At 42.9% G+C, this 27757-nt stretch overlaps 1 protein-coding gene across 1 annotated transcript in view; it reads right to left on the bottom strand.

Annotated features, from left to right (window-relative positions):
- The window catches only part of FAM227A (family with sequence similarity 227 member A), a 51653-nt gene that overhangs the window by 14105 nt on the left and 9791 nt on the right, over positions 1-27757 (bottom strand). The window contains exons 6-15 of the mRNA XM_010983626.3: positions 27234-27380; positions 25279-25380; positions 24701-24805; positions 22658-22781; positions 19419-19526; positions 15146-15225; positions 11313-11397; positions 10541-10632; positions 3723-3880; positions 1839-1991 (exon numbers count right to left, since the gene is read on the bottom strand). Of these exons, the coding sequence (XP_010981928.3) occupies positions 1839-1991; positions 3723-3880; positions 10541-10632; positions 11313-11397; positions 15146-15225; positions 19419-19526; positions 22658-22781; positions 24701-24805; positions 25279-25380; positions 27234-27380 (1154 nt within the window). The remainder of the gene's footprint in view (positions 1-1838; positions 1992-3722; positions 3881-10540; positions 10633-11312; positions 11398-15145; positions 15226-19418; positions 19527-22657; positions 22782-24700; positions 24806-25278; positions 25381-27233; positions 27381-27757) is intronic.

The following is a 27757-nucleotide window of genomic DNA, read 5'->3' as shown; positions in this document are numbered from 1 at the left end:
AACTACAAAATTGCTCCTGAATTTAAAAATCTTGACTATAATTCACCTGATAAGGATGTCTTTATTTAAAAGGGATTTCCTTATATATTTCTGAAATAAATATTCTGTAGAGTTAATCTTGAATATTCTATATGAATTTAATGTTAATCCTAAACTATTTTTGCCTCATTAATGACACAGCTGGGTGTGACTGTGGTGCTAAGTTCTGGCCAATGGAATGAAAATGGAAAATCTATTTGTGACTTCCAGGAGGAATGAATTTCTTGGACCCATCTTCCTTCCTATTGGCTGGAATGTAGACCTGATGGCTGGAGCTTTAGCATCCATTTTGGACCATGAGGCTGATCATGGGATGAGGATTATAGAGCACTAAGATAAAAGGAGCTTGGGTCCCTGACACTGTGAACTGCCACATGAGAGAGTTATGGGGGTAGGCAGAGAAGACACAAGAGAAAGATACAGAGTGAAAAAAACGTGAGTTCTTTTCTTAGTTAAAAAATGCCAGCTATTAAATGTAGGAGGAATGGTAGAAGTAGAAAAATCACTGTTTTGCAACCCCAAATGTAACAATTGATTTAGGGAAAGATTATCAATAGATGCTAAAAACACTGGATGAAGATTGTTGAGAAAACATATTCACAGCCTCAAAGAATCACACCACTCATTACTGACTGACTAGAAACACAAAACTGTAGTCTTGCAATGGAGAGGTCTGGCAGAGACCACCTTAACCAAGCAGCGGGGCAACCTGACATTAAGTTTCTTCTGATGGAGTATAACATGAATATACTAGGTCATCTATGAAGTGCTCTTGGCAAAGAGATTTAACCTGAATCTAATCAAGCCTCTAGTATAGATCCCATGTCCAGATTATAGGAAAAATGAGATCTACTGGGACAAGTTAAGTGATATCTTGGAGAAATAATCAGAAAAATCCAGAATGTGGCTTGAATTATTAAAAACAGTCCATGTCATAAATAATAATAACAACAAAGCTGTGGGGCAGGGCACTGTTATAGACTAAAAGACAACAAAGTGATAACATCAAAATATGTTGATTGGATCCTGGGGCAGCAAGTAAAACCAAAAATGGTATTTCGGGCACTATTAGGGAAATCTGATTTGACCTAATGATTAGAGAGAGAGAAGGAAAATGTGGCAAAACGTGCATAATTGTAAATGCAGTGAGCACATATGATGTTCATAGCACTATCCTTTAAACTTTTCTGAAAGGTCTGAAAATGTTCTAAGTAGGATAAAAATATTGCAAATGGAGAAGGCCCAGGAAAATGTTCATAATATGCTGCTAGTGGGGGGAAAAAGTCTAAAAAATAGTTTGACATCATGACTCCACTACTTTTGTTTAGAGATGCAGGTATATGTGCCCAGAAAAAAAGTCCGTGGGGGAGGCTTTAGCTCAAGAGGCAGACTGCATGCTTAGCATGCACGAGGTCCTGGGTTCAATCCCCAGTACCTCCTCTAAAAACAAAGAAATAAATAAACTTAATTACGTCCCCCACAAATAAAAACAAATAAACAAACAAAAACTAACTAAAATAAATCACTCTTCAAAAAAAAAGAACAGAAGGATTTATAGAAAAATGTTGGCAATGTGTATATGCAGGTGCTTTTTCCAGGTTTTTTGAAATGTTTCTATAGTTACAAAAAAAACCCCAACTTGTTTTAAAAAAAAGATCTGGTCTCTGTTATTGAGGAGTTTCCATTCTGACCACAAGAAAACCGAATGAGCTGGCCCCCCAGTTACATACTAGTGACGTGTGGCAATTGATGCTCCAATGCTGAAACCATGCCACTGCCCCGGAAAGACCCTTGAATACCTGAGGAAGTTGTGGTGCAGCTCCTTCAGGTACTTGTCGAAGTAATTCCATTCTCTCCAGTGAAGCTGGTTCAACTGGCGCAATTTGTCCCTCCGCTTTCTCATGCTGCTCAGGCTCAGGCTGATGACCTCAGTGTACGTCAGGGTGGACTCAGTGGCTTTCACGTCAAGGAAAACCCTACACTGTCAGCCGGTGTTGACTCAGCATTATTATTAGTTGGCTGTGTCTAGTGCATGGGGAGGAGGGGGGTTGGGGGTGGCGGGGAGGGCAGGGTGTAGAAAACTGTTTCAGGAAATCTGAGCAGGAAATAATTCCATGGCCTGCTTTTTGATCATGGTCTGCTTTGGAAAGAAAGAGGTTAGCTATCCTCTCCATGGCTATGCTGTTCCCCATCTTTTAATAAAGTTCTTCTCCCCTCCTGCTGATGGAAGGGCTAGGAAATGCTTTTCTTAGGCTGTCATCTAAAATTCTTACTCTGTTATCACAGTGGTAAATTGGAAAGGATTCCAATTTTCCTTTCCTTTTGGGCCCAATCCTCCTTCCTTATCTCATGTTTGTTTGCTGAAAAGTTCTCTGTACCTCCCCAATCCCTCCACCCCTTCTGAACTGGTCACAATCTCATCAGCTACACTCATCACAAGCTGCGGGACCTCAGACAATATATGTCATCCTCTATGTCTCCATTTTCTTATTTATAAAGTAGGGATCTATACCTACCTTAGATGACATTAATAATAATAATGATAGTTACTTTTTTTTTTTTAGTACCAGTTGTATGCCACTTAACCCTGGTCACAACACTATTGGTTTGGTATAAGTATCCTTATTTTAGGAATGAGTTGGTAAAGATGTTGAGCTTATTGGTTACGCTGTGCACATGAGATCTTAAAACCAGTGGATTGCTGAGCTGGGGCTCAAATCTAGGGCTGTGTAACCCAGACTACTTCTACTGCACTCAACTGTCGTCATAGAACAATGAGGTGATATAAGGGAAAGCATGTTATGAACAATAAAGTGCTATGAACTGAGTTGTTGTTATTCTCTGCCTATTTACATATAAACAGGTTTGTGGATATGAAGTGTCATAGGGCAGGACTTAAGTCCTACCTAGTTCATTATGAAGACTCCTTCTGTATGCAGATGGGTGACATTCAATCACTTGTTGCCTGCCAGGCACTGTGCTAAGCCTTTACCCCTACTGTGCCTGGACTCTGCACAACAACCCTATGAGGCAGGTACTGTTATTCCCATTTTATAGGTGAAGAAAACATGAGGCTCAGAGAGAAGCTGGAACTTGCCCAAGATAACTCAGCTGGTAAGCAGTTGAGCTGGTTCCTGAGTCTAGGTCTATTTGATTCCAGGTTCTGACCCTCTACGGTAAACTGCTAAGACTCAGGATACCAACACATATCAAACCCGTTTTCTTAAGATCTGAGCTTTTTACTATCTCTTTAGGACAAATGTCAACAGGGTCAGGAATTTGCTGATGGGTCTGGAGGAAGGGTGTGTGTGAGGAGGGTGTCAGATGAAACACATACCTAGATACCAAAATTCCTGATCAATATATACACTCTGGGGTCAATGAGCATGTGGGAGGCATTACTGAGTTGCAAAGTATGAAGTTTGTTAGAGTCCCTAAGTAGCCCATTCTTTCCGGTAGATAGGAAGAGATTTTTGCACACAGGGAAATCTGACTTTGGATTTGGAACTAAAATGAGTAAGATTCTGACCCATAGGCTCGTACCAATGGTCACCCTTGACAGGCCCCTGCTATGTGTCAGGGACTGTGCTAAGGGCTGGATGCCTCTCTCCCCACCCCGGCTTCTGGGAAGAGGAAGCAGGGGCCTGGAGTAATGCATGTCCTGACCATGGTGGAAAGGATATGGGATAGTCTTGGTTTTTTCCCTCCTGATTATCAACACGTCTTCACCATGCTGCCGCAGAGTGGCGTAGTTATAGAGGAAGTACACAATCAGAGGGCTCTTTCCATAAATGTTGAAGAGGTTTGAAGTTAGCTCAGGGCTTCTGCAGACAGGGTAAGACTGAGCAGGAAGAAGAGAGGAAAAAAATGAAGGATATTGTCATTTTTACAGCCCGTATTAAGAAATGTAAAGGTATTAATATCCTTTATCCAGTAACTCCAGTTTTAGGATGCTGTCCTACAGAAATTATCCACAAAAAAGAAAAGAAAGATTTAGGCACTAAGACGTCTACTGCAGTGATAATCACTACAGCAACAGATTAGAACAACCTAAATGTTCAAGGAGAAAATGTTGGTATTTCTACCCAATGGCATAATTAAAATATTTATGAAGAACTGGTACTAAAATACTGTTTCAGCTATCATTGTAGATTTTAAAAATTGAGATACAAAATTAGGTAGATACTATTATGTATTTTATATGAAATAAATATAATTATATGAAATCAATTTTTAAAAAAAGATAAATAAGATACTAGAAGCATAGTTACCAAACTGTTAACAATCCATTCAGCAAAAATTTATTGGTGACTACTATGTATATACACTGTTCTAGATGCTGGAGTTTCAGTGGAGAATAAGACAAATTTCAGCCCTCGTGGAGCTTGCTATTATAGTTGAGAGAAAAACAGTAAATAAATCAAGAAATAAAAGAATAACATGATATTATGGAATAATAAGTGCTTCAGACAAGAATCAAGCAGGGCAAGGGGTGTGGGTGGTGGGATGGGAGACGGGGGAAGAGAGGAGTCTTTTCCATGGAATGGTCGGGGAGGGCTGCCCTGAGGAGGAGTGATCCTGGCGGGTCCTGAATGAGAGAAGGAAGATCTGTGCCATGTTCCAGGCAAAGGGACAGCAAGTGCAACAGACCCTAAGGCAGACAAAGCTTAGTGCAGCTGAGGGACAGAAACAAGGCCTGCATGGCTCAAATGAGAATAAATGATGAGGCTGATGTGGGGTCTCTGGGCCACAGGAAGGAGTCAGGATCTGTTCTAAGTGTGATGGAAGCCACTGGAAAGTTTTGAGCTAGAGCACAACATAACCTGATTAATTTTTCCTAAAGACCTCTTGAGCTGATGTGTGGAGAAATGACTGCAGTAGTTCAGGGGGTTTTGAGGCTAGGAATGGGTAGCTGGGAGACAGGTGAGAAGTGATGGAATTTGCAATAAACCATGAAAGCAGAATTGGCAGGATTTACTGCTGGAGTCAATGTAGGTGTGAGAAAGAGAAGAGTCAAGGATGACTCTAAAGGGCTAGGTGCCAGCTGCTCAGGTGGGAAGACCTGGAGAGGAACAGGTTGAAGGAGCAGGAAAATCAAGAGGTCTGTTCTGTGGATAAAGAAGTTGTGGTATGTGTATACAATGGCATACAACTCAGCCATAAAAAAATAGAATAATGCCATTTGCAGCAATATGGATGGACCTGGAGATTGTTATTCTAAGTGAAGTAAGCCAGAAAGAGAAAGAAAAATACCATATGATATCACTTACATGTGGAATCCAAGAAAAAGACCGACGAACTTATTTACAAAACAGAAACAGACTCACAGACATAGAAAACAAACTTGTGGTTACCAAGGGAGGAAGAGGGTAGAAAGGGATAAACTGGGAGTTTGAGATTTGCAGACACTAACTCCTACATATAAAACAGAAAAACAAGTTTATAATGTATAGCACAGGAAACTATATTTAATATCCTGTAGTAACCCATAATGAAAAAGAATATGAAAACAAATATATGTACATATATATATGACTGAACTATTATGCTGCACCCCAGAACTTGACACATTATAAACCAACTATACTTCAATTAAAAATAAAAAGAGGTCTGCTTTGGACAGGCTGTATTTGAGATGCTAATAGACAGCCAAGAAGAAACATAGATCAGGAAAGAGACTGGCAAGGGCTAAGAGTGATTTGTTTTCCTTCCTTATATTCCTCTGCCTTTCCCCCAAAATGTCAGTGGTGATTATGTACTATTTTTGTAGTTTAAAAAAAAATTATTTTGAAGAAGCGATTATAATTTAACCAGACAAATGCTGTCTCATGAATAAAGGCTGCAGCAGCACCTAACCACACTACTTTCTAATCCTGTTCATTTTCACTGCTTAATGAGATTTCTTCTGTCTATAGCAGGGTCTCTCAAACTTGGCACTTTGACATTTGGGGCCAGGTAATTCTCTATTGTGGGAGACCGTCTTGTGCACTGTAGGACGTTGAGCAGCATCCCTGGTCTCGACCTGATAGATGCCAGTAGTACTCTGCCCCCCACCCTCAGCTGTGATAACCAGAAATGTCTCCAGCCATGGCCAAATGTCTCCTAGGGGGCAAAAGTGACCCCAGCTGAGAACCACTAATCTATAGCAAGGTCCCACTGGAATCACAGAGACGTGGGGTTAGTAGGGAAACTATAGATTGTTTAGTCCAATGATTCCTAAAACCTCATCTCCAAGTTGGGGCCAGTCTGTGTTCACTGGGCTCCAGCAAAATGAGGGAAACAAGGAAAAATACATTGTAATAAACCTGACCTAAAGTAAATGTATTCACTTTAAGGACTCTCTTTTATTCTGAGATTGTCTTTTCTACTTTTTTACATTAATGACCTTTCTTTTTAATGAAATGATGGTGATACTAGATAGCAGTCATTTTTGTTTTAATGAACTTATTTAGAGAAAAAAGTTTTTCAAAGTCTAGAAAAGTCCAAAGGGGATATAGGATCCACAAATCTGGATCCACATTTATCCACGTGTTCTTGTGGCTGCCCAGTATTCATTCCCCTTTTACCCACCCCAGCTCTTGCGTATTTGGGGGAGTTTATTTGCCCTCTACTGCATTTGGGCTTGAGGGACTTTAAATCAAATGTTTTGCTACCCACCAAGGGCCACAGGGGGGCTACTCAGAGGCCTTGACAGGCTCCGCCAGCCCCAGCCTTCCTCTCACCCACCCAGTTAGAGCCGGAGCATGTGGACAAAGTTTGGTAAATCAAAACTTCCGCTTCTGGGATTTTGAGTCTTGAGTAAAGTGAAATACAGACTGAAAACACATGGGGGTTCACCTGTTCCAGAGATGTCACCTTGAAGAGATGGTTCGAGGGTTGCAACTGCCTCGAGTCTTCTCCTGGTCCCCAGACCGATTTTCACACTACCCAGTGACTCAGTGCTCTTCCAGTTTTGCTCAAGTTGGCAGATTTTGTTACTTGTCAGCGAAGAATCCCAACTGATACACGTCATTTCAGTAATGTTCTCAACAGGTACTTGTCCATTTTTGCTTCCCTCTCTCTGGAAACAAGGAACGCACTGCCTTTTGAAACATCCTGCTCTGTTGTAGGTAAGCAACTGGTTTCTGCTCCCAGGTGGCGGGCGGGGAGGCACTTTGGGTGTAGCAACTGGGATGGGAGTGGAAGAGCTGAATCACAGCCACCGGACTGAGCAAAGATAGGCCACTGAACGAGAGATGTTCTGGAACATCAGCTCCAAGGGGCAGGTAGAAAGCAGAGTAGGAGACTGACAAGGACACCGGCAAGAGGAATGACATGGCTTGAGAGCCAGAGCTAGAACAGGAGCCTGCAGACGGTCTGAGAAGAGCTAGAGGGGAGAGCTGGTTTAAAATGACAGCTTGGACTCTTATGAAGTTCTCTCTTACCCTAGATAAAAATCTGCCTCTTTGTAATTCCAGCCCTCTCCCTCCAGGACTGTGTGTTACATAACAGTCTTTAAAATATCTGAGGAGAGCCCTCACATCTTCTCTAAGTTTTGCTTCTCCAACCCAAACATATTCAGTGCCTTCAATAACTCCCGGGCCCTTCTCTCTCCAGCCTGGTCCCTCTCCCTGAGCACATGCCAGATGGGACCATCTGAAGCGGAACCAACCTCCTTCTTGTTCTGGGCCAACTGTATTTCTTTTTTTATAGTTCTTTATTTTGACATTTAGATATCAGTTTCTGCTATCTCTGAGTGTAAAAACCCTTATTTTTTAACAAGATAAATTTATGTTCATTGTGAAAAATTCATACAATGTAGAAATATATAAAATAAAAGATAGAAGTCCTCATCCTCACCTGCATTTCCCAGGAATAAATACCATTAATGCTTTTCCATGTATCCTTCCAAACCTTTTTATATACACATACCAACTTTATACCAAAAACATATTACAAAAATAAAAATAGAATCATAATACACACAATGTTTATTACTTTAATTTTTTACTCATTAGTATCTAAACACATTGTCTATAGTATTTTCTTTATTTATTAACTTTAGACTTTGTTGACTGACAATCTTTCATATCAGACGATAAAAATCTGTCATTTTTAACAACAGAGTATCCATATTATGAACATTTCACAATTTACCTATTTATCTATTGAAATTTTAATTTTCTTCAGTTTTTGCCGGCACAGACTGACACTGTAAGAGATGGCCTTCAATGACCACTTCTATAGGACAGGAGTAGTAATATAATGGAATACTACTCAGCCATAAGAAGAACTGAAGTACTGACATAGGCTACAACATAGACAAACCTTGAAAACATGATGCTAAGTGAAGGTAATCAGTCACAAAAGGCCACATGTTGTATGATTTCACTTATATGAAATGTCCAGAATAGGTAAATCCATGGAAACTGAAAGTAGATTAGTGGTTTCCAGAAGCTAGGGGGAGAGGGGACCAAGCTGGGGGGAGTGACCACTGATGACTATGGGGTTTCTTTTTTGGGTGAAAAAATGTTCTGGAGTTAGGGATGATGATGATACAACCTTGTGACTACTAAAAACCACTGAATTGTACATTAAAATGCTGAATTTTACAGTATATGAATTATATTCTTTAAAAAAGATATAATTAGCTCTACCACTTGCTAGCTATTTGATTTTGGGCAAAATACTTAATATTCCTAAGTCTTAGTTTTCTCATCTATAAAATGGAGATAACAAATAAAACCTACTTCTCATAGGGCTGTGTTAGGATTCAGCGAATAAGTATGATGTGTTTAGAACAAGGTTTGGAATGTAAGCTCTCAATAATTGTTAGCTATTATACGTTAGGTTGAAAAAGCAAGGTGCAAAATAATGAATATAATATACCAATGTGTGTTTAAAAAAAAGGTTTATATTCCTTGACACGCATCAAAGATTTCTAGAAGGATATATGGGAAATTTTGTTTGTCTCTGGAGAAGGGGCATAGGGTCTGGCATGGAAGAGAGATTTACCTTTTATTACATAGCCTTTAATTACATAGCCTGTTTGATTTTTACCGTGGGCAAAGATTATCTTTTTGATAAAAACTATGGTATTAAAAAAGAGGGGGCGGGAAGCAGATTATATCAGTGGTACGCTTGTTAAAGTGGTGGAATCACGCGCTGGCTCTTCAGTCAGGAGCAGCCAGCAGGGCCCCGGCATAACTGGCTGAGGCACTTCTCCGCCATGTATCTGCCAGGCCAGCATAGCTGGTGGTGGCACTTCCCCACCATGTGTCTGCCAGGCCACGTGCAGGCCGTTCAGCTGCCTTCCACTCCTGCTGAAATCTGCCACCATCCGCTCTAACTGTTGGGCTTCCCCACCCCGCCAAGGCCGATCACAGAGCGGGACACGATGGCTCATCTCCTTTCCTTTATCTCTAGGGCAACCCCACCAGCCCTGTCAGCAGGAAGGACCACAACACTGCTGGGCTTTATTGCCTCCATTTTATAGAAGAAAGTCAGAAAGGTTAAACAACTTGCTCAAGTAACACAGCTGAGGAGACGCAGCACCAAGATTTGAACCCGCGTCTGTCTATCTTTTCCACCGTGCCCTGCTCCTTCTCAAAAGTTTCACTGCTAAATGCTGAGGGGAGATAGGCAGTGGAATAATTATGGAGAAATGAAGAAAGTTCAAGCACTACAGTACTTGCTATACTTGACCCACGTCCTATGGCCTGACTCCCTTGCTAGGTGGTGGCCTGGGGAAACCTCAAAACCTCTTGCCCTGTTCAGGGCCCTAAGGACCTCTTCCTTCTACCTAAGACTGAACGTGCCATTGATGTAAACTACAGTGCGCTGAGGTGTGTGGGGAAGGGGAGGAGAAGAGGAGAGAAAACATGTTACTCCTGTGCCTCTTGCCTTCTGGGGACTATGCTGGGGGCAGAGCTCAGAAGTTAAGAGCTCAGAGCCAGACCTGCACGCAAGCCTTGGCTGTATCACTTACTTGCTTTGTGAACTTGGACAAATTAGTTACCTGCTCTGAGCATCACTTTCCTCACTAATAAACTAAAGAATAGCAGGAATAATTATCTCGAGAGGCTGTGACAGTAAAATAAAAGATCCTGCATGCTCAGGTTTAGTATAGTGCCTGACAAGTAGTGAGTAAGTGTTCATTACATGTTCATTATCATCACTGCCTCAGGTAAACCTCATAAAAACACTGTGACCTAGGAATTATTGCCCCCATTTTATAGAGTAGGAAACTGAGACTCAGTCATCTCTTTCCATTACACCCAGGCTCCCGAGCTTCAAGCAAGTAATTTAAATCCTGGAGAAATCCAGGCAAAATGCTCACTCAACTTGTGCCTACCTCAGTCAGTAATTACTCTTAGGAGATTTCCTGACTGTATCATCTGAGTGTACAATCAGAAACAACCCAGTTCTTACCCTGAAATCTTCACAGAGCTAGTTTTTCTAGCCAGCTCTCCTAGCCGCTTTTAAATCACATCTACTATTAAATTTCAAATCGTGCGCTCACCTGCTTAAGAAGCATATGCTCGTATTCTTTTGCTACTGGTATCCCCTTCACTTGTGTTGTTTTCCTCAAGGCCAGAGTCGGATAATTATGCTCTGTCAATGTAACATTAGCAAAAAATGATCAACAGAGCTTGTCAGCTGTGGTAAGAAAGGGCATACGGTAGATCTTAGCTTCTGATTAATGTGCAAATGCCTGGATAGTTTCAGATCATTGGGAGATGCTAGAGGAAGTAGCTCTATGAATTCACAGACTTTCACTCGCATTTTAGCCAGATATACACTTGTGGCCACATATTTGTCCATCTACTGATGTAGCTGCCCATCCTTCATTCCAGCCATCCAACATTTACAGAACCTCTACCATGTGCTGGACCCACCCTGGGTGCTGGAAGTAGACTGTCTTCAAGGAACTCACAGCTTAGTAAGAAAAAACAGACGTGTAAATAATAAGTGTAACACTAACTCAGGTGCTATGATAGAATATAGAATATTCTAGATTTACTTTCTTCCACTGCCAACAATCTCTCTTCCCCACAGACATTAGCACTGTGCTGAACTCATCATCACAAAAGCAGAACTTAATAGTGCTTGTTGGACTGAAAAGACAACTACATATTCTTATAAGATATTACTTGATGCCAAAGCCCAAGGCTAGAAACACAGGTGTAAATGAGGGTGGCAGACTAAATTAAAAAAAAAATACAAGGAACTAAGGTTTTGGGAAAATAACCTAAATCAAAAGCCTACATTTCCCTTTTAGGTGGTTAATGTACCTTTTGCAGTATTCTGTATTTGTGAGCCATCCGCTGAATTCTTGGCAAAAGAGGCTCTCTCGCTGGTTGAATTTATATCAGAAGACTCCAGAAGAGGAAAAAAATAGATGAACAAATTTGGTAAAGCTGGCTGTGAGAGGAATACAGAAAGTATACACGCAATTTCCTAGATATTTCTCCCTGTTCGCAGCAAAGGAACATGTAGAGGGAGACACAGCTAGAGAACTCAGCCCTCCAGCCGGGGAGCATGGTGGGAAGCAGTGGCTGATGTGGAAAACACAGGGGCTGGGGACTGGGGTTCCAGTCCCAGCCCTGCCACTCAGCGGCTGGTGATCTTCGGCAAGTCATTGGCCCTTTCGATTGCCTTGGTTTCCTGCTAGGGTTCTCATGAGGATGAAGTCAGCTAATGCATGCAAAGTGCATGAGTTAAGCGCTCCGTGGACACTGTGCAGTTGTTCATGCGATCACTCACCACATCTCCTTCGGGACACACTTCACTGAGCAACTACAAATGTGTCTGGCACTGCGCAGAACCTGAAACCTAGTCCCCGCCCAGAGGAGCTCCCAGTCTAGCAGGGGAGATAACAGTAAAAAGACAATTATGCTAAGGTGTGGAAAGTACCACCTGTTTATTAGAGAGGTAATGTAACTTAGGATTAGATTCATATGTGAATGACACATGTGAGGCCCAAAATTAATAATGGCTCAAACTAGGCAGAAATTTCTCTCCCACACAATAGTCTGAAAGTAGGCAATTCAGGGTGTATGTGGTATTTCTGCTGTGATAAGTCCTCGGGGACTCTGACTTCTTCCACCTCCCAGTTCCACTTTTCCTAAGATAAGGCCCTTGTTCTTAAGGATCCAAGATGGCACCTAGAGCCCCAGTCATCATATTCACATTCCAGGCAGCAGAACAGAGAAAAGGACAAAGAGATGAAACATTCACGTGAGCTGTTTTTTCAGGGAAGGCTCCCAGAAACTGCCACATGGCATATCCACTTATATCTCATTAACTAGCTCTTATTCACATGGCTACACATTGATGCAAGGGAGGCTAGGGAGTGCAATCTTTATTCTGGCCATGTACATGCCCAGCTAAAAATGTTCTCTTCTTTTTATAGAGAGAGGAAACAACAAATATTGGGGAACAGCTAATAGCCGACCACAAGCAGTACCAACAGAGTATCCAAGGAAGCCAGAATGGGGAACGCTTGATTCTGTCTGGGGGAGAGCTGGAAGGCTTCCAAGGAGAGAAGACACTTTTGTTCTGTCTTGAAGGATGAGTAGGAGTTTGGCAATGCGAAACAGATGGCAGACAAGCAGTCCACCAGCCGCAACAATCATCAGTTTCCTTTTATATAAACATGGCACTTGAATGGGAAGAAGAAAGCTGAAAGGACGCCCCATCCACCATGCAGCTAGTTGTCCAACACCTACTGACTTCTATAGTGTTGAAATAGTTACTGGGATTTGTTAGAGAGAAGACACTCTCGGGCTCAACAAAGTGTCACCCTCACTCTCAACGGGCCTCAGAGAGATCTGTCATAGAGCAGAGGACACAGGAGGTGGGCTTGGATGAAGTTATGAGACCCTACTGTTTGCTGGAGAGGCAGCTTGATGATGCAGAAAGAGCCCAGACTGGCAGCATCCTGATGTCAGCTGAAGTAAGCCGTGTATCCTGAGGCAAGTTATTCATCAGTTTGTGTCTATTTCTCCCTTTGTCAAATAAAGATAATAATTACCCACCAAGCAGGGATGTTGTAAGGACTGGGAAGAATATCTGCAAAGAAAATCTGCACGTGGCGGGGTCTGCACACGGTGGACTGCAAGTACGTCCCCATTTACTCTACTGTGTCATGACTGGCAACCACCCTCTGAGTGTGTGAGGCAAGGTGAGTATTGTTGGGATCGGGGGAAACTAAGAGTGCCCTGAGACCCCCTCCCCACCATGGCACAGGGGAGATGGAACCGTTCCACCCCATGTGGTCACCTGCTACTCAGATCCTGCAGGCTGAAGGCTTAACTGTGATGGGACAGAGCAGCAGGGGAGCCTGCTTTTGAACCAACATGAGATTCAATGTGAGGGTGGCCTGAAATGTCTGGGAGGGAAGTGGGCTTGGCAGAGCTGGTATCAGCAGGTGTGGGAGCGAGCTGCAGGAATGTGGGTCATTATTGTTAAATGACCCTTACGTACCCATGCTCTACAACTTGGGAAAATTCTGGTTAAAATGGGTAAACATTCTGACAGGACATGGCTAGACAACAATTTATGAGACATCTCTAGATTGAATATGTAAAAATCAATGATGCCCATTTTGTAAATAAGAACACAAAGGTTTGCATTTGCTTCACGCTATACAACTGATAGGTAGCATTATCTAGATGGAAATTTAGATCTTCAGGAACCAAGCCTAGTGTGTTCTTCTGCCTTTGCCTATGGTTCCATGGTAGTCTTTCACGCAGTTCCCATAATTTGTCACAAATACATGAAACTTGAGTAGAAATTGTTTTTTCTCTAATCCTGGCCTCTCCTCTGAAGCCTAGCCTGTATATTTGACCTACGTGACACCTCCATTTGCACTTCTCACAGGCATCTTACGGTTAATGAGTTCAAAACTGAACTCTTGATAGCTTCCCCCTACCCTGAACCCTCCACTTTCCATCTCACAAACCCTACACACCGTTCAGCTGCTTAAGCCACACACACTGGGACGCATCCTTGACTCCTCCCTTTCTTTCCCTTCCTTCCCAGTCCCAAAGCCCAGCCATTAGCAAGTGTCAAAAAATCAGTCTCCAAAACACGTCCCAGGTCTCTCTGCTTCTTGACTCCTGATGTCACTGTCTCCTATTAAGATGACAATAAAAGCCTAACTGGGCTTCTGTCCCCCTACTCCATTATAGTTTCCAGATTCAGGAGACAGTGTGATCTTTCAAAAAATATAAATGAGATCATGTCACCTCCCTATTTTAATGGATTCCCATAGCACTTGAATTATATCCATATTCCTTACTAGGACCCACCCAACTCTGCAGGGTTCAGCCCCTGCTACTTCTCCAGCCTCAACTCCTGCCCCTCTTCCCCACACACACTGAGCTACAGTTATCACTGGCCTTCTCTCTGCTCCCTGAATATCTCAAGCCCTTTTTTTGCCTCAGGGCCTTTGCACATGCTGTCCCCTTTTCCTGAAAGGATCTTTCATTCACTCTTCTAGTGGCCGACTCCTTATCATTCAGACAGGGTAGGGCCGTGCAGGTCTGTCTACCCCAAGGCAAGAGGAAGCCTTCTGAGGTTTGGATGGTGTTTTTCATTTGGGCTGGAAGGAGGGGGTTTAGGGTTGGGGGGAGTAGGGGAGGGCCCGGTGGTGACAGGATGATGGAATTAGACCCATGTTTTGAAAAAACTGCAGGGGTACGAGAGCCTGAGGGAGGCAGGAGCCTACTGCAATAGCAAAGGGAGCTCCAACTGGGATGTCGGCAGTGGCAGGAGAGGAGCAGTGGTGCTGGGAGCTCCAGAAAAGGGAACACAAACCAGGCAGAGAAGAGCAGGCAGGTGTCCGAAGGACGCTGCCTTCAGGACTATGATGAGGATTGATGGGAAGCAAAAGAGAGAAAGCACCTGCGTGGCAGCCCTAGTGATTGGTTCCTTTCCTCTCTCCTCCCAACCGCTGCCTTCCTGGCTGCCCTTTAGTGCTCCCTTCATCCATGCAGATCTGGAGGACCACCAGCGCCCCTCCCCAAGATGGTGGGCAGGGAGTACAGAGATGTGGAACCAACCGGGAAGTCGCTGAAGCTTTGGGGGCTCCGAGGGTCCTGGGTCTGTGCCTTACACTCACCTGAGTGCAGGAGATCCTCTTGCTCTGAGTAGGATTCCAGGTGGAGTATCTCCTAGAAGTGAGGAGAGAGAACTCTCTTCCTAGGAAAGAGAAAAAGTAGTTCTTCAGTACCTTCTCATCTTGGGGGTGACACAGCAGAGCAGGTGCTTTGAGACAGCCCCTTCCCTGGAGGCAATGGCAACAGCAAGGGGACTTGTCTCAGGCAAGGCAGAGCCTCTCTGTCACACCACCTGCTGAGGGACCTGGGGCAAACTACCTAATGTCTCTGATCCTGTTAAAGGGTGTGAGTTCTAACTACCTTGAAGGGCTAATGAGCCAATTAAAGGAAATAATGTTTGCAAAGAGTACACAGGGCAAATGCTCAACCCACAGGGAAAAAAAAAAAAAATTGGCTTCAGAAAAACCCCAAAAACTCAGAACCTTGCAAAATTGAAATGAATAAATACTGGATTAAACGCTCAAAAGAGTAACTTACCAACCTCATAAGATGTTAAATTTAATATTCATTGAGGTGGGGAGGGTATAGCTCAGTGGTAGAGTACATGCCTAGCATGCATGAGGTCCTGGGTTCAATACCCAGTATCTCCTCTAAAAATAAATAAGTAAACCTAATTACCTCCCCTCCCAAAAGAAAACTAAAAAAAAGAAAACAAATACATGCATGACTGAAACTTTATGCTGTACACCAGAAATTGACACATTGTAAACTGACTACACTTCAATTAAAAAAACACCATAATATTCACTGAAATGTCATTAAATTTGAAGATAATTTCCAGGTCAGATTTTTCTCACTTTGAAATTCCTGTGTGTCCATGATGACTGCTGGGAAAGCAAACCTTTTAAATGGGTCAGTACCTGCACATGCTTAGAAAAGTAAGTGGTTAATTTCTAGCCGATAATTACAGCTGTACTCTTCCCTAAGGGCTGCCAGCTATTCTCTTCCCTTGTGCCCTGGACCTGAGCTAATCAAACTGGAATGTGCTCACACATCCCTGGGAGATCCTGGCAAATTGCAGGGTCTGCTTTAGTCAATTGAGAGATGCTGCTGCTGCTGGCCCTTGGCCTACACTTAGAGTAGCAAGTCGGCTACACTTCAGGGACCACGTGGAGCAGAGCGGTGAAGGCCCAGCAGCCTGCCTCCTCAGCCAGGACACCAACCCGATGGAGGGGGCCTCAAGGAAGAGGGGGCTGCTGAACCATCATGCCCTCCTCCCCTACCCATTCTCTTTCTGCACTTTACTGCTGGCATCTAAGAGGGATGGTGTTTGTTTAAACAAGAGTGGCTCTCCTACCTGCAACCCTACTAATGCCTCCAGCACACCTTTCTCTATTCTATTTTCACTTCTGTATCACTTCCCCTGAAATCTGGCCCCACCTTTTACTACCTGATATAAACAGCTGTCTCAAAGTTCACTCACAGGAGTTTTTTGAGGGGGGATGATGAAAACGTTTTAGAAATAGATAGTAGCTGCATGAGACGGCTGCATAATTTTGCAAATATACTAAAAGTCACTGAAATGTACATTTTAAAAGGGTAAATTATGTTATGTGGATTATATTTCAATAAAGCTGATACATAAAGATCACTAGCAACCTAACTGTATGATTCCATGGCTTCCTCCTAGGCCTTGCTCTGTGGTCCTCTGAAGTAGCTGGCTCCACTGACCACCCCTCAGTATGGCCCCACCTTGGCTGCCATGACCTGTCCTTTCTGGGCTCCTCCTACCGCTGAATCCTCTTTCTGCTGCCTCCTGCATGTAGGAGGACCCCAAGGCTCTGACCTCAGCCTCCTTGTCTTCTCCCTTCCTTGATATTCCCATTTAGAGACAGTTTCAACCAGCACATTTATTTGAATAAATTTTCAGTTGAGAGTCCCAGCCCTGATCGCTCCCCTAGCCGTATCACCAACTGTGTCTTAACTCCACCTGGATGTTCCTGTCATGTCTGAACCTGTCTCCTCAAACCTGTCATGTCTGAAATTGAACACACAGCCTTTCTCCGAATACCTGATCCTCCTCTTGAGTTCTCACTGCTAAATGGAACATCTATAAACACTGGCTGCTAGATGCTTAGAGCTGCTTTGAATCTGGAACCCGCCCCAGCTCCAGCCTCCTCCTGGCCTGTCCCACTGTGCTCCTGGATTTCAATGAGATTCCATTTTCCTTACAAGCCTCATGTCTATCTTCACAACTGTGCAGAAAATCGTTAACACAGTACTCTGCTGTTCTTGAAAAGTCCTGATTGCAAGGCTGGCCCTTGACTGGCATCCAGAAATTAGGTTTCAGGAGGGTTCCCACTGATAAGAGTGGCTCACTGTGCCTGTAACAATGTGGCTTATGCTAAACACCTACTTTCCTTCTGGGAGTCTGGAATTTGGGTATGTATCAGGCAGGGAGTGCCTATGTGATCAGCCCCCAATGAAAACCCTGGCCATGGGTCTCTAACAAGCTTCTCTGCTAGGCAACATTGACACGTGTTGTCACAACACCTTGCTGGGGGAAGTAAGCAGGGCCTGTGTGACTCCATGGAAGAGGACTCTTCCTGTGCCCAGCTTTCCTGGACTTTGCTCCACGTCTTTTCCCTTTGCAGGTTGTGCTTTGTGTCCTTTCGCTGCAACAGATCACAGCTGTGAGTGTGACTACACACTGAGTCCTGTGCGTGCTCCTAGGGAACCACCAAACCTGACCGTGGCCCTGGGGACAGTTCCCACACCCTAGTTTATGTTAGCTCCTAGCCCTAACTGCAGCTTCCTAGCCTTCAGAGAGAGGGTCTTTAGGGGACACCTCACCCAGCCTCCCACCCAACAGGGAACCTTTAGGTAGCATGCTAGCCGCTCTGCCAGGGCCCTCCGGGGACAGGAAGCTCACCGTAGTGGGCAGCCCTGCCTCTTCTGAGGTTCCTCCTTCCTGCTAAGCACCCTTGCTTTCCCTGAGGGCGTTAGACTGAGGGAGGAGAATGGTTTAATGGACCAGAGAGGCCGAAGACTGACCAAAGCAGCAGACAGATTAGCCTGTCTGGGCAAAATCCTGTTCCCCAAGCGTGCTGGAAAACCTTGGGCACGTGAACCTCTCTGCACCTCAATTCTTGCTGTAAGACAGGGATGACAGGATTTCTCATAAGGTTGGAGTGGGGATGAAACAAAGTAACATGAGCTGAACAGTGGCTGGTACAGCGAACAAGTCAGTGTGCATTAGCATTATTTTTATGGTTAATCGGATTACAGCTTCGGGCTCAGATTCGTATTCTTTGACAGTATGAACTGTTTTCACCATATTTAAGGGAAGAAAAAAGTCTCCTCACTCCTATGCCCCACCTCCAAAGGGCCATAGACGTTGCTAAGGAGTTTGATTAGCTCGATGTTGTCTGCCCCCTGGCTCCTACTGACCATTAAAGACAAGCTTTGCTGCATCCTTGGGGTGCCCCATAAAAAGAGGCAGATACCCCCCCAGCTGGAGGATACAGATTTATTCTAACCCAAGGATGTGTCTCTCTGGCTTCACAGTCCTGAGTTTGAATCCCGGTTTAGCCATGGATTGTCTAGTTACCCATCACAGTCCTCTCTCTGTTGCCATGAGGAATGTCTCTGTTCTCTTCAGTGCCTCTGGGTCTTCTCACATGCTGTTCCCTCTGCCTGGGACAGCAATTCTTCCTTTCACTGGCCTAAAGCACACATCCCTCAAATCTCAACTTAAATGCCACTTACTGATGCTCGCAGGCTGGACTGGGTACCCCACCCCCTGCTGCCTCAGCACCCTGTACACCCTGTCATGGCACCCAAGCCACTGCAGTGTAACTGCGTGACCTGAATTTCCCACCAGACCGCACAGCGGGGGCTGTGCCTGACTCCACTCCGTGTTTCTAGTGTTCACTGCGCATAGCGCCCGGCACATGGTGCTTTTTCCGTGTCTGTTGAGTGCAGAAAGAAAGTGGGCCCTGGGCAAGTAGCTTCTCTGAACTCTAGTCTCCTCATTGGTGAAGTGGATCTAGTATGTATTTCAGCCGGCTGCCGTGAGGATTAAATAAAAAGGACACCTGGCACCTGGTACATAGTAGGCACCTAATAACCAGCATCCATTGTTTAATATAAAACATCCCAACACTTATGGGGTGCTGACTCTACAGTTCCTAAGCATTAACATTTCAGTCATTTTGGAGACTAGTTTAGGGGTACGTGAGAGAGAACCTGGCCTGAGGATTTCAGTACTCAACTAGATGGTGGCTGGGTGCAGCAGGGGGCAAAGGGGACAAAAGTCCCCAGCTAGTACCTTACCCTTCAGCAGTCTGTTTCTCTGCCACATTAATTCTTCTCTCCGGAATCTCTCTGGATCCAGATTCGAGTAGTCCCAGCTGTTATAGCCTTGTGGGCAAGGATATACACCTAAGAAGGAGTCAAAGAGTGATAATGAAAACTTCTGCAAAAGTGAAAAGGAGGCAGAAAATGGAAGACAAAGGCCTCTGAGACGCCCCCTGCTGGTCCCGGGGAGGCTGGGCTTCCAGCATTAGCCCCACCCTGCTCTGGTCTTGTAGGCTTGGGTGAGTCACTTTCTCTCTAGGAGACTTTGGTTTCTTCTTCTGGAAAATGGTTCAGGAAACCTGACATGATATTATTATACAGAAAACCCTAAAGATTCCACCAAAAACTGTTAGAACTAATAAATGAATTCAGTAAACTTTCAGGACACAAAATGAACATACAAAAATCAGTTGTTTTTATATACTAACAATAAATTATCTGAAAAAGAAATAAAACAACCCCATTTACAATTAAACTTAGAGCCAAGGAATTAAAAGATCTATATTTATACATTGAAAATTCTAAGACACTGATGAAAGAAATTGAAGACAGAAATAAATGAAAAGATATCCCATGTTCATGAATTACAAGAAATAATATTGTTTAAATGTCCATACTACTCAAGCCATCTATAGATTCAGTGTAATCCTTATTAAAATTCCAATGGTATTTTTCATAGAAATAGAAAAAAAAATCCTAAAATTTGTATGGATCCACAAAGACTCCAAATAACTAAACCAATCTTGCAAAAGAATAGAGCTGGAGGCACCACATGCCCTGTTTTTAAACTATATTACAAAGCTATGGAAATCAAAACAATATGGTACTGGCAGAAAAACAGACACACAGATCAATGAAACAGAACTGAGAGCCCCAGAAATAAACCCATGCATATATGATCAATGAATATTTAACAAAGGAGCCAAGAATACTCAATGGGCAAAAAGTGTAGTCTCTTCAATAAATGGTGCTGGGAAAACTGGATATTCATATGCAAAAGAATAAAACTGGACCCCTCTTATACCACTTACAAAAGTTCACTCAAAAGAGGTTAAGGACTTAAATGTAAGACCTGAACCATAAAACTCCCAGAATAAAACCCAGGGGAAAAGTTCCCTGACATTGGTCTTGGCAGTGATTTTTGGGGGTATAATACCAAAAGAACAAGAAACAAAAGCTAAAATAAATAAGAGGGGCTACATCCAACTAAAAAGCACAGCAAAAGAAACAACAAAATGAAAAGGCAACTTACAGAATGGGAGAAAACATTTGCAAACCATATGAATAATAAGGGGTTAATATTCAAAGTACATAAGAAACTTACAGAACTCAGTAGCAAAAAAGCCAAATAATCCAATTAGAAAATGAGCAAAGGATCTCAATAGACATTTTTCCAAAGACATACAAATGACCAACTAGTACGTGAAAAGATGCTCAACATCAGTAATCATCAGGGAAATGCAAATCAAAACCATAGAATGGTTATTATCAAAAAGATAAGTGATAACAAATGCTGGCGAGGATGTAAGGAAAAAGGGAACTTTTGTGCACTGCTGACAGGAAATGTAAATTGGTACAGCCACTATGGAAAACAGTATGGAAGTTCCGCAAAAAATTAAAAGTAGTAGTACCGTGTGATCCAGGACTCTCACTTACGATATATAGCCAAAGGAAATGAAATCACAGTCTGAAAGAGATGCCTGCACCCTCATGTTGACTGCAGCATTATTCACTATAGCCAAGACATGGAAACAACGTAAGTGTCCACTGACAATGAATGAGTGAAGAAAATGTGATGCATACACACAATAGAATAGTATTCAGCCATAAAAAAGGAAACTTTGCCATTTGCGACAACATGGCCTTGAGAACCTTATGCTAAGTGAAATAAGTCAAAGGAAGACAAATACTGTATGATCTCGCTTATGTGTGTAATCTAAAAAAGCCAAACTCACACAAACACAGAGTAGAACGGTGGTGGCCAGGGCTAGGGGTGGGGGAAATTAGATGTTGGTCAAAGGGTACAAACTTCCAGTTACTGAAGGAACAAGTTCTGGGGATTTAATGTACAGCACGGTGACTACAGTTAATAATTCTATATTGTATACTTGAAAGTTGCTATGAGAGTAAATCTTAAACCATCTCACCATAAAACAACACCAACAAAATGGGAATTATGTGAGCTGAAGGATGTGTTAACTAACCTGCTTGTGGTAAAAATTTCACAGTATGTACTTGTGCCAAATCATCACATTGTACACCTTAAAGTTCCACAATGTCATACGTCAATTACATCCCAACAAAGCTGGGGGAAATTTTTTTCTCTAGCTGACAAAAGTGGCTCACTGTGCCAAGACTGTTTATAAAACAATGTAGTTTATGCTGATCACTCGCTTTCCTGGCATTTTGGAACATGACAGACAGAAAGGTCTACATGACCAGCCCCCAGTAAAAACCTTGGGTGCTGTTTCTCTAATGGGCTTCTGGGCACAAACATCACACAATGTTGTTACGTGTTCACCGCAGAGCAGGAGGGGGCTCTGCATAACCCCTCACGGGAGGGAGAGACCACAAGGAATCCTCCAAACACTGCCTATCTTTCCCTTTATGTGGTAAAGGCTGTCTCCTTACTACATCACAACAAATCTTGGCCATAAACTCAACTATAAGCTGAGCCCTGTGAGTTCTACCAAATCCCCTAATGTGGGAGTGATCTTGGAGACCCTCAGCACAGTGGGGAATGTGAAAAGTGCTTACTTAGCACAGTACCTCGTACACAGGTACCTCTCAGTAAATATTGCTTTTAATGACCTTAAAAAATGTTTAGCTTGAGCTGGGGAAAGTGGGGAAGGAGACTGAAAAGCAAACATCAAACTGGCACTGTGTGTGCTGGAGGGAGAGGGGGACTACAGTTGCGCCACTTGGGGTCGCACCGGGGATGGAAGTGTGGGATTACCTACAGCACTGAAACCTGCTCCCTGCAGATGCCGCCGCGGAGCACAAAAGGGGACTAGGGATGGCTCAAATGTTTGAGGAAGCAGGAAAATTGGCACTTCTTGGGCTCCAACCACACACTTTACTTTCTTTACGGCCAAGGAGAGAAAAGGACAACTGCCTCAGTGAAGGGGTGAGACGGCAACAGGAACACACCCAGGCTCTGGGGAAAGACGTGTTTCTGGAGTTGCTTTCCCCAGGAGAAAGCAGCCTCCTCTTACCTGAGATCCACAGGCTCATCGTGTTACAGATGTCAGACTTGAATTTGTGCGTGTTGAACCAGGACTGAGGGAAGCAGCAGCAGAAGCTGGTGTACAGGGCTTTACTCAGAAGTGATGGCAACCTCTAGGGGGCAAGCAGAGCTCAGGCAACATTCTGGACGTTTCCACACCCAGAATAGAGCCCCTGACTTCAGAAAGTATCTGTGATAAAACTCTACCTGATGCCACGCATCCTTCCTGTTCACAAGGGGAGCAATTTCCACCTGCAGCTGCCCCACATCTCAGGGGACTCCTTACCCTACCTGGAGACCACTCCTCAAACACTGTGCTATGCTGGCCAGCATCCTCCCCCTCCCCCAGCTCTCTGCATGTAGTCTGTGGCTCAGCCCCTTCTGCAACCTGGCCAAAGAGTAGTTCAGAAGATGATAAGGAACATTTGCCAGACCCATCTTGCTGTCTCCCAGAGGTAACAGTAAGTCCTACTTACTGTTTTTTTCTCTTCTGTGCACAGGTGGTACTGTTGTTGCTTTTTCACTATGGTTAAGCTCAAATTATACATCCATATGTGGCTTTATTCATTTAATATTATAACATAAACACTTTTCCAGGTTACCATAAACTCTCTGGGATTTTTTTTTTCCAATAGTGACCTTCATAATCTTGTGCTGAGTGGCCATATCAAAACTTAAACATGTCCCATCGGTGGATTCTGTCTTGTTTCTAAGACTTTGCGTAACAAATTACGCAGAATAATTTTATTTATTTTTTAAGCTAGCTCAGTGTCTGGCACATATGAGGCAGTCAAAAATTTGTTGAATGCATGAGCGAAAGCAGCTTTTACTATACATTAGATTTTGACTTCTAAGAAGATGAGATAATAATAGTAATTAGAGCAGCTATTATATATTGGGAGCTTATCATGTGCTGGGTCATTTGTCAGATGCCTTACAAATATCATCTCATTTAATCCTTAGGATAACTCAGTGTGAGAGGTATTATTACCCCCATTTTATAGATGATGAAACGGAGACACAGAAAGCCTAAGTGACTAGTTAAGTAGACACTTAACTAGTAAAGTGCCTTTCAGCATATCTGCATCAACTCACTTCCCATTCATACTGTCCGAGTGCCATTGCCCTATATCCTTTGCAACCCTGGCAATTACGCTTCTTTTAATCTATGCAATCTAGCAGGGAAAAAGGGTATCAAATGATTAAGGGTATCAAATGAAAAGGGGTATTAATTGACTTAATTTGTATTTTTGACTAGTTAAAGGTGAACTTTTTTTCCCATTTGTATTTCTTACCCGGTAGATTTCTGGTTTATGTACTCTGTCCATTGGTCCATTTTTTCTTACTGATTTGTAAGACTTTTTTATGTTGTGTGGTATATACGCTACCAGTATTTTTGCATAGTTTCTCATTTGCCTTGTAACTTTGACTGTAATAATTTAAATAATTTATATAGTTAAATCAGTCTTTTCCTTTATGGTTAACTCCTTGGGGTCATATTTAGAAAGTCTTCCTCCACCTCCAAACCATGTATTCACTTATATTTTCTTCTAGCAATCCTTTTAGTACATATATACATACACACACACTAAAAAGTATATATCCATATTCATATTTTAAATTTTAAAATAATATGCGTATTTAAATACTACAGAAATAAATAAAATAGAAAAGGAAGTCTCTTATAACTTCATTCCCTGGAGATAAGCACTGCTACGAGTTTGGTAAATATTTTTCCAGGCTTCCTTTTCTATTCATAGGCACACATACATATACGTATATGTATATATATACAATTTTCCTAACATAGAGTTGTATAAATCGCTTTGTTTTTCACTTAAAATATATCATTACATCTTCCCAATCAGACCTACCTTATTTTTGTAACTGCTGCATTACAAGTCAGTGTATGAAGATATTTACTAATTACTAATTACTCCCTTATGGAAAGAATGTTTAGGGCATTAAACTGGCACTAGAAGTGAATAGCCATCTAATGTGATTCTTTTCCTAAACAATGGTTGATACTTACTTTTAAGAGAGCCTCCTCATAGTGGGACCTGGATTCATGAAACAGAAGAAAGGCATAGTGTTGGGCTATCCGGTCGAACAGCTCACTCTGGATGTCCTTCTTTGGCTACCAGGAATAAAAACGGAGAAGGAATTACTAGGGCCCCTTGTTGAAACAGCCAAGGCCTGAGAATCTTAAGTATTTCTCTCATTTTTAGGAATCTTATTCTTAAGGTATCTAACCTCATATTATTTATGAAGTAATACACTAATTTGTTTTATAGGATCTATAAAACATGCACAGAGAGGGAGAGTGCTGAGGAAAGCACCCTAACTCTGGGCCAGGAGGTCCTGACTTTACTCTTGGCCCTGCCCTTGACCAACCACGTGACATGGACTGGTTCCTAAAGCTCAGGGGAGCTGCAGGACATTGTGCAATGGATATAGCACAGGAGTATGGACGAGGCCTGGATAGGGATGGGTGCTGCCAGGGTGGTCCCTGGAATTAGAGGGGCTTATAGCCCATGTTCAAGAGGCTGAGATTTGCTCCACAGAAACATAACTTAAGTAAGGGAGAGAAGCAGTCAGATTTGCATTTACCTGGTACCTCTCATGAAAGATCCACCAGAAGCTATCCAACCACAGGGCTCTTACAGAAGGAGAAGAGAGAAACTTCTCTAATTCTCTACCTGAACAGAAAGACTTGAAAAGAAACAAAATTCACATTATTATTGCTATTGTTATTGGTTTTTTTTTTGAAATTTACCTGGAGCCACAGCCAGATTCATAATCATCTCCACTCAAAATCTGCCCTTCCTCATGTTCCATGGCTTGTTATTGTTACCAATCACACACCCTCCCCACCAGACATCTTAGGTGTCAACATACTTTGGAGTCAACTTAAAGAAAAACACCTAACCTTTTAGTGACTGCTGACTATTTACCTTGCCAGGTATTTTTACATATTCTCATTTAACTCCTACAATAATCATGCAAGGTGTATGTTATTATCTCCACTTCACAGATGAGGAAACCGAGGACTAAACTGCTGAAGTCACTTGCCCAAAATAATAGAGCCAGCAAGTGGCAGAGCCAGGGTCAGAACCCATAGCTCTCGGCAGCTGCTCCAGGCTCTCACCTACATTCAACCAATAATAATCAACATCAACAAACAGAGATATTATACAAATGCCAAATCACTGGACCATGAAATTCTGCTGAGTTAGTAGTAAGCATACGGAATTCTCAAATTAGAATAGAATTATCAGTGAACTCAGAGAGGCAGAAAACTCAGGCTTCATTGCCCTACACCTGAGTCTTGTACGTTGTCCGAACTCCAAAGCTACTATGTAATATGTAACATTTGTTGAATGCTTGCCACGTATCTGGCACTGGGATAAGCTGTTCATTCCTTATCTCACTTTATTTTTCACCATCTATGTGATAGGTGCTGCAAGATGAAACTCTTATTCCCAGTTTATAAGAGAGGGGAGTGAGGATCGAAAGGTTAGGATTCTTGCCTAAGTTTACACAGCCCGGGAGGCTCAAAAGCAGGCAGCCTGGCCCCAGAGACACCGCACAGGCTGCCTCTCCTCCCACCACTAGGAAGAGCAGAGACCTCTCTTGCTCTCATCCTAGATGCAAAAGGAAAGATTCCTTGGCGCTCCCTTCAAGCCTACAGACACTGAAGGCACGGTGCATCGATAAGCAAGTGACCCTTGTTAACAAGAAGCTCTCTGAGCCCTGCTCTTGGTTTTGTTTTTTTCACCTTTCCTCATATTTCCTTAGAGAGGCAGTAAGGTCAGGCAGGTGAACAGCAGACTTGTGTTACCACATTGCCTGGATTCTAATTCAGCTTTCGCATTTATTAGCTGCGTGACCCTGAACAATGTTATTGCACCCGGCTGTGCTCAGTTTCCTCATCTGGGAAATGGAGCTGATGAGGCACATCCTCCTCTCTCCACACCCCCTCACAAACATCCCCCAGCTTCTGAGTGGCCACCGTTGTCTCACATACGCACAGGTTCTTCTGAGCCTTAGAATCCACTCTCCCTCCCTCCCTCCCTCTCCCTCACTTCTTTCTTTCCTTTTTCCCTTCCTTGTTTTGGAACCCAGTGTGCGCTACTCTCCAGGTGGATAACTCACCCCATGGGGTACCATGGGGCATAGGAAGAAAATATTCTAACTAATGTCTCTTTAAGAAAAAAAAAATTAAATTCACCAATATACAACACAGTGACTGACAACAGAACATGTATATCATTTATAAGACACAAGCATCATGAGGGTGTGCACTCCAAATTCTGTGCTAACAGGACACATGATCAGAACAGCCAGGAGACCAGAGCTCTAAAAGAAAGGGTCTAGGTTTTACAGAGAACATGGGCCTGGGGTCTAAGCTCAGCTCAGTCACTTGCAAACCACGTGGCTCTCAGCAACTTAATTGCCCTGACTCTCGGTTTCCTGGGGTGTAAACCTGGGACAGCTGTGCCTGCTGCATGGGTGGTCATGAAGTTGGCTGGACATCAGAGGTGAGCTCTGCCTGCTTTCCTTACCTTGCCACTGAGAGTGTTTTTCTCTGCCCGGATCACATTGCCCACCATGTCACAGAAGTCTACCCCGTTCGGAAGACTGTTTGGCCTAGAGCTGTCAAACTGTGGATACCGGTACAGCTCTGCCAGCAGATTTTTATCTGCTGTTTTCTGAAGCAAAAAAGAATATGAAAATGGTCTTCCTCATTTGACAGTATAAAACAATAGGATAGCTTCCCATTTTTATCATGAAGATAATACAATATTACAACCTTATAGAACATTGAAAAAAAATGAGGGTACATTCAGGATCCCAGCACCCCTTACCAAACACCTATTTACATTATTTCTGCTTCCCCTTTCAGGCTTTGAACACATGTATACAAATACGTACTCCAACCATTTTATAATATACATATGCATGCACACATTTTTTGTCCTGCTTCATTAACTTAACTTCAGATTTTTCACATTGCTATACTGTCTTCAAACTTATCATTCAAAATAATGTATCTTGTTAAGAAGATGTGCTATAATTTAACTACTCA

Source organism: Camelus dromedarius, chromosome 11 (assembly GCF_036321535.1).
Source record: "Camelus dromedarius isolate mCamDro1 chromosome 11, mCamDro1.pat, whole genome shotgun sequence".
NCBI lineage: Eukaryota > Metazoa > Chordata > Mammalia > Artiodactyla > Camelidae > Camelus > Camelus dromedarius.
The sequence above is the reverse complement of the archived record's forward strand: the minus strand, read 5'-3'. Positions and strand labels throughout refer to the sequence as shown.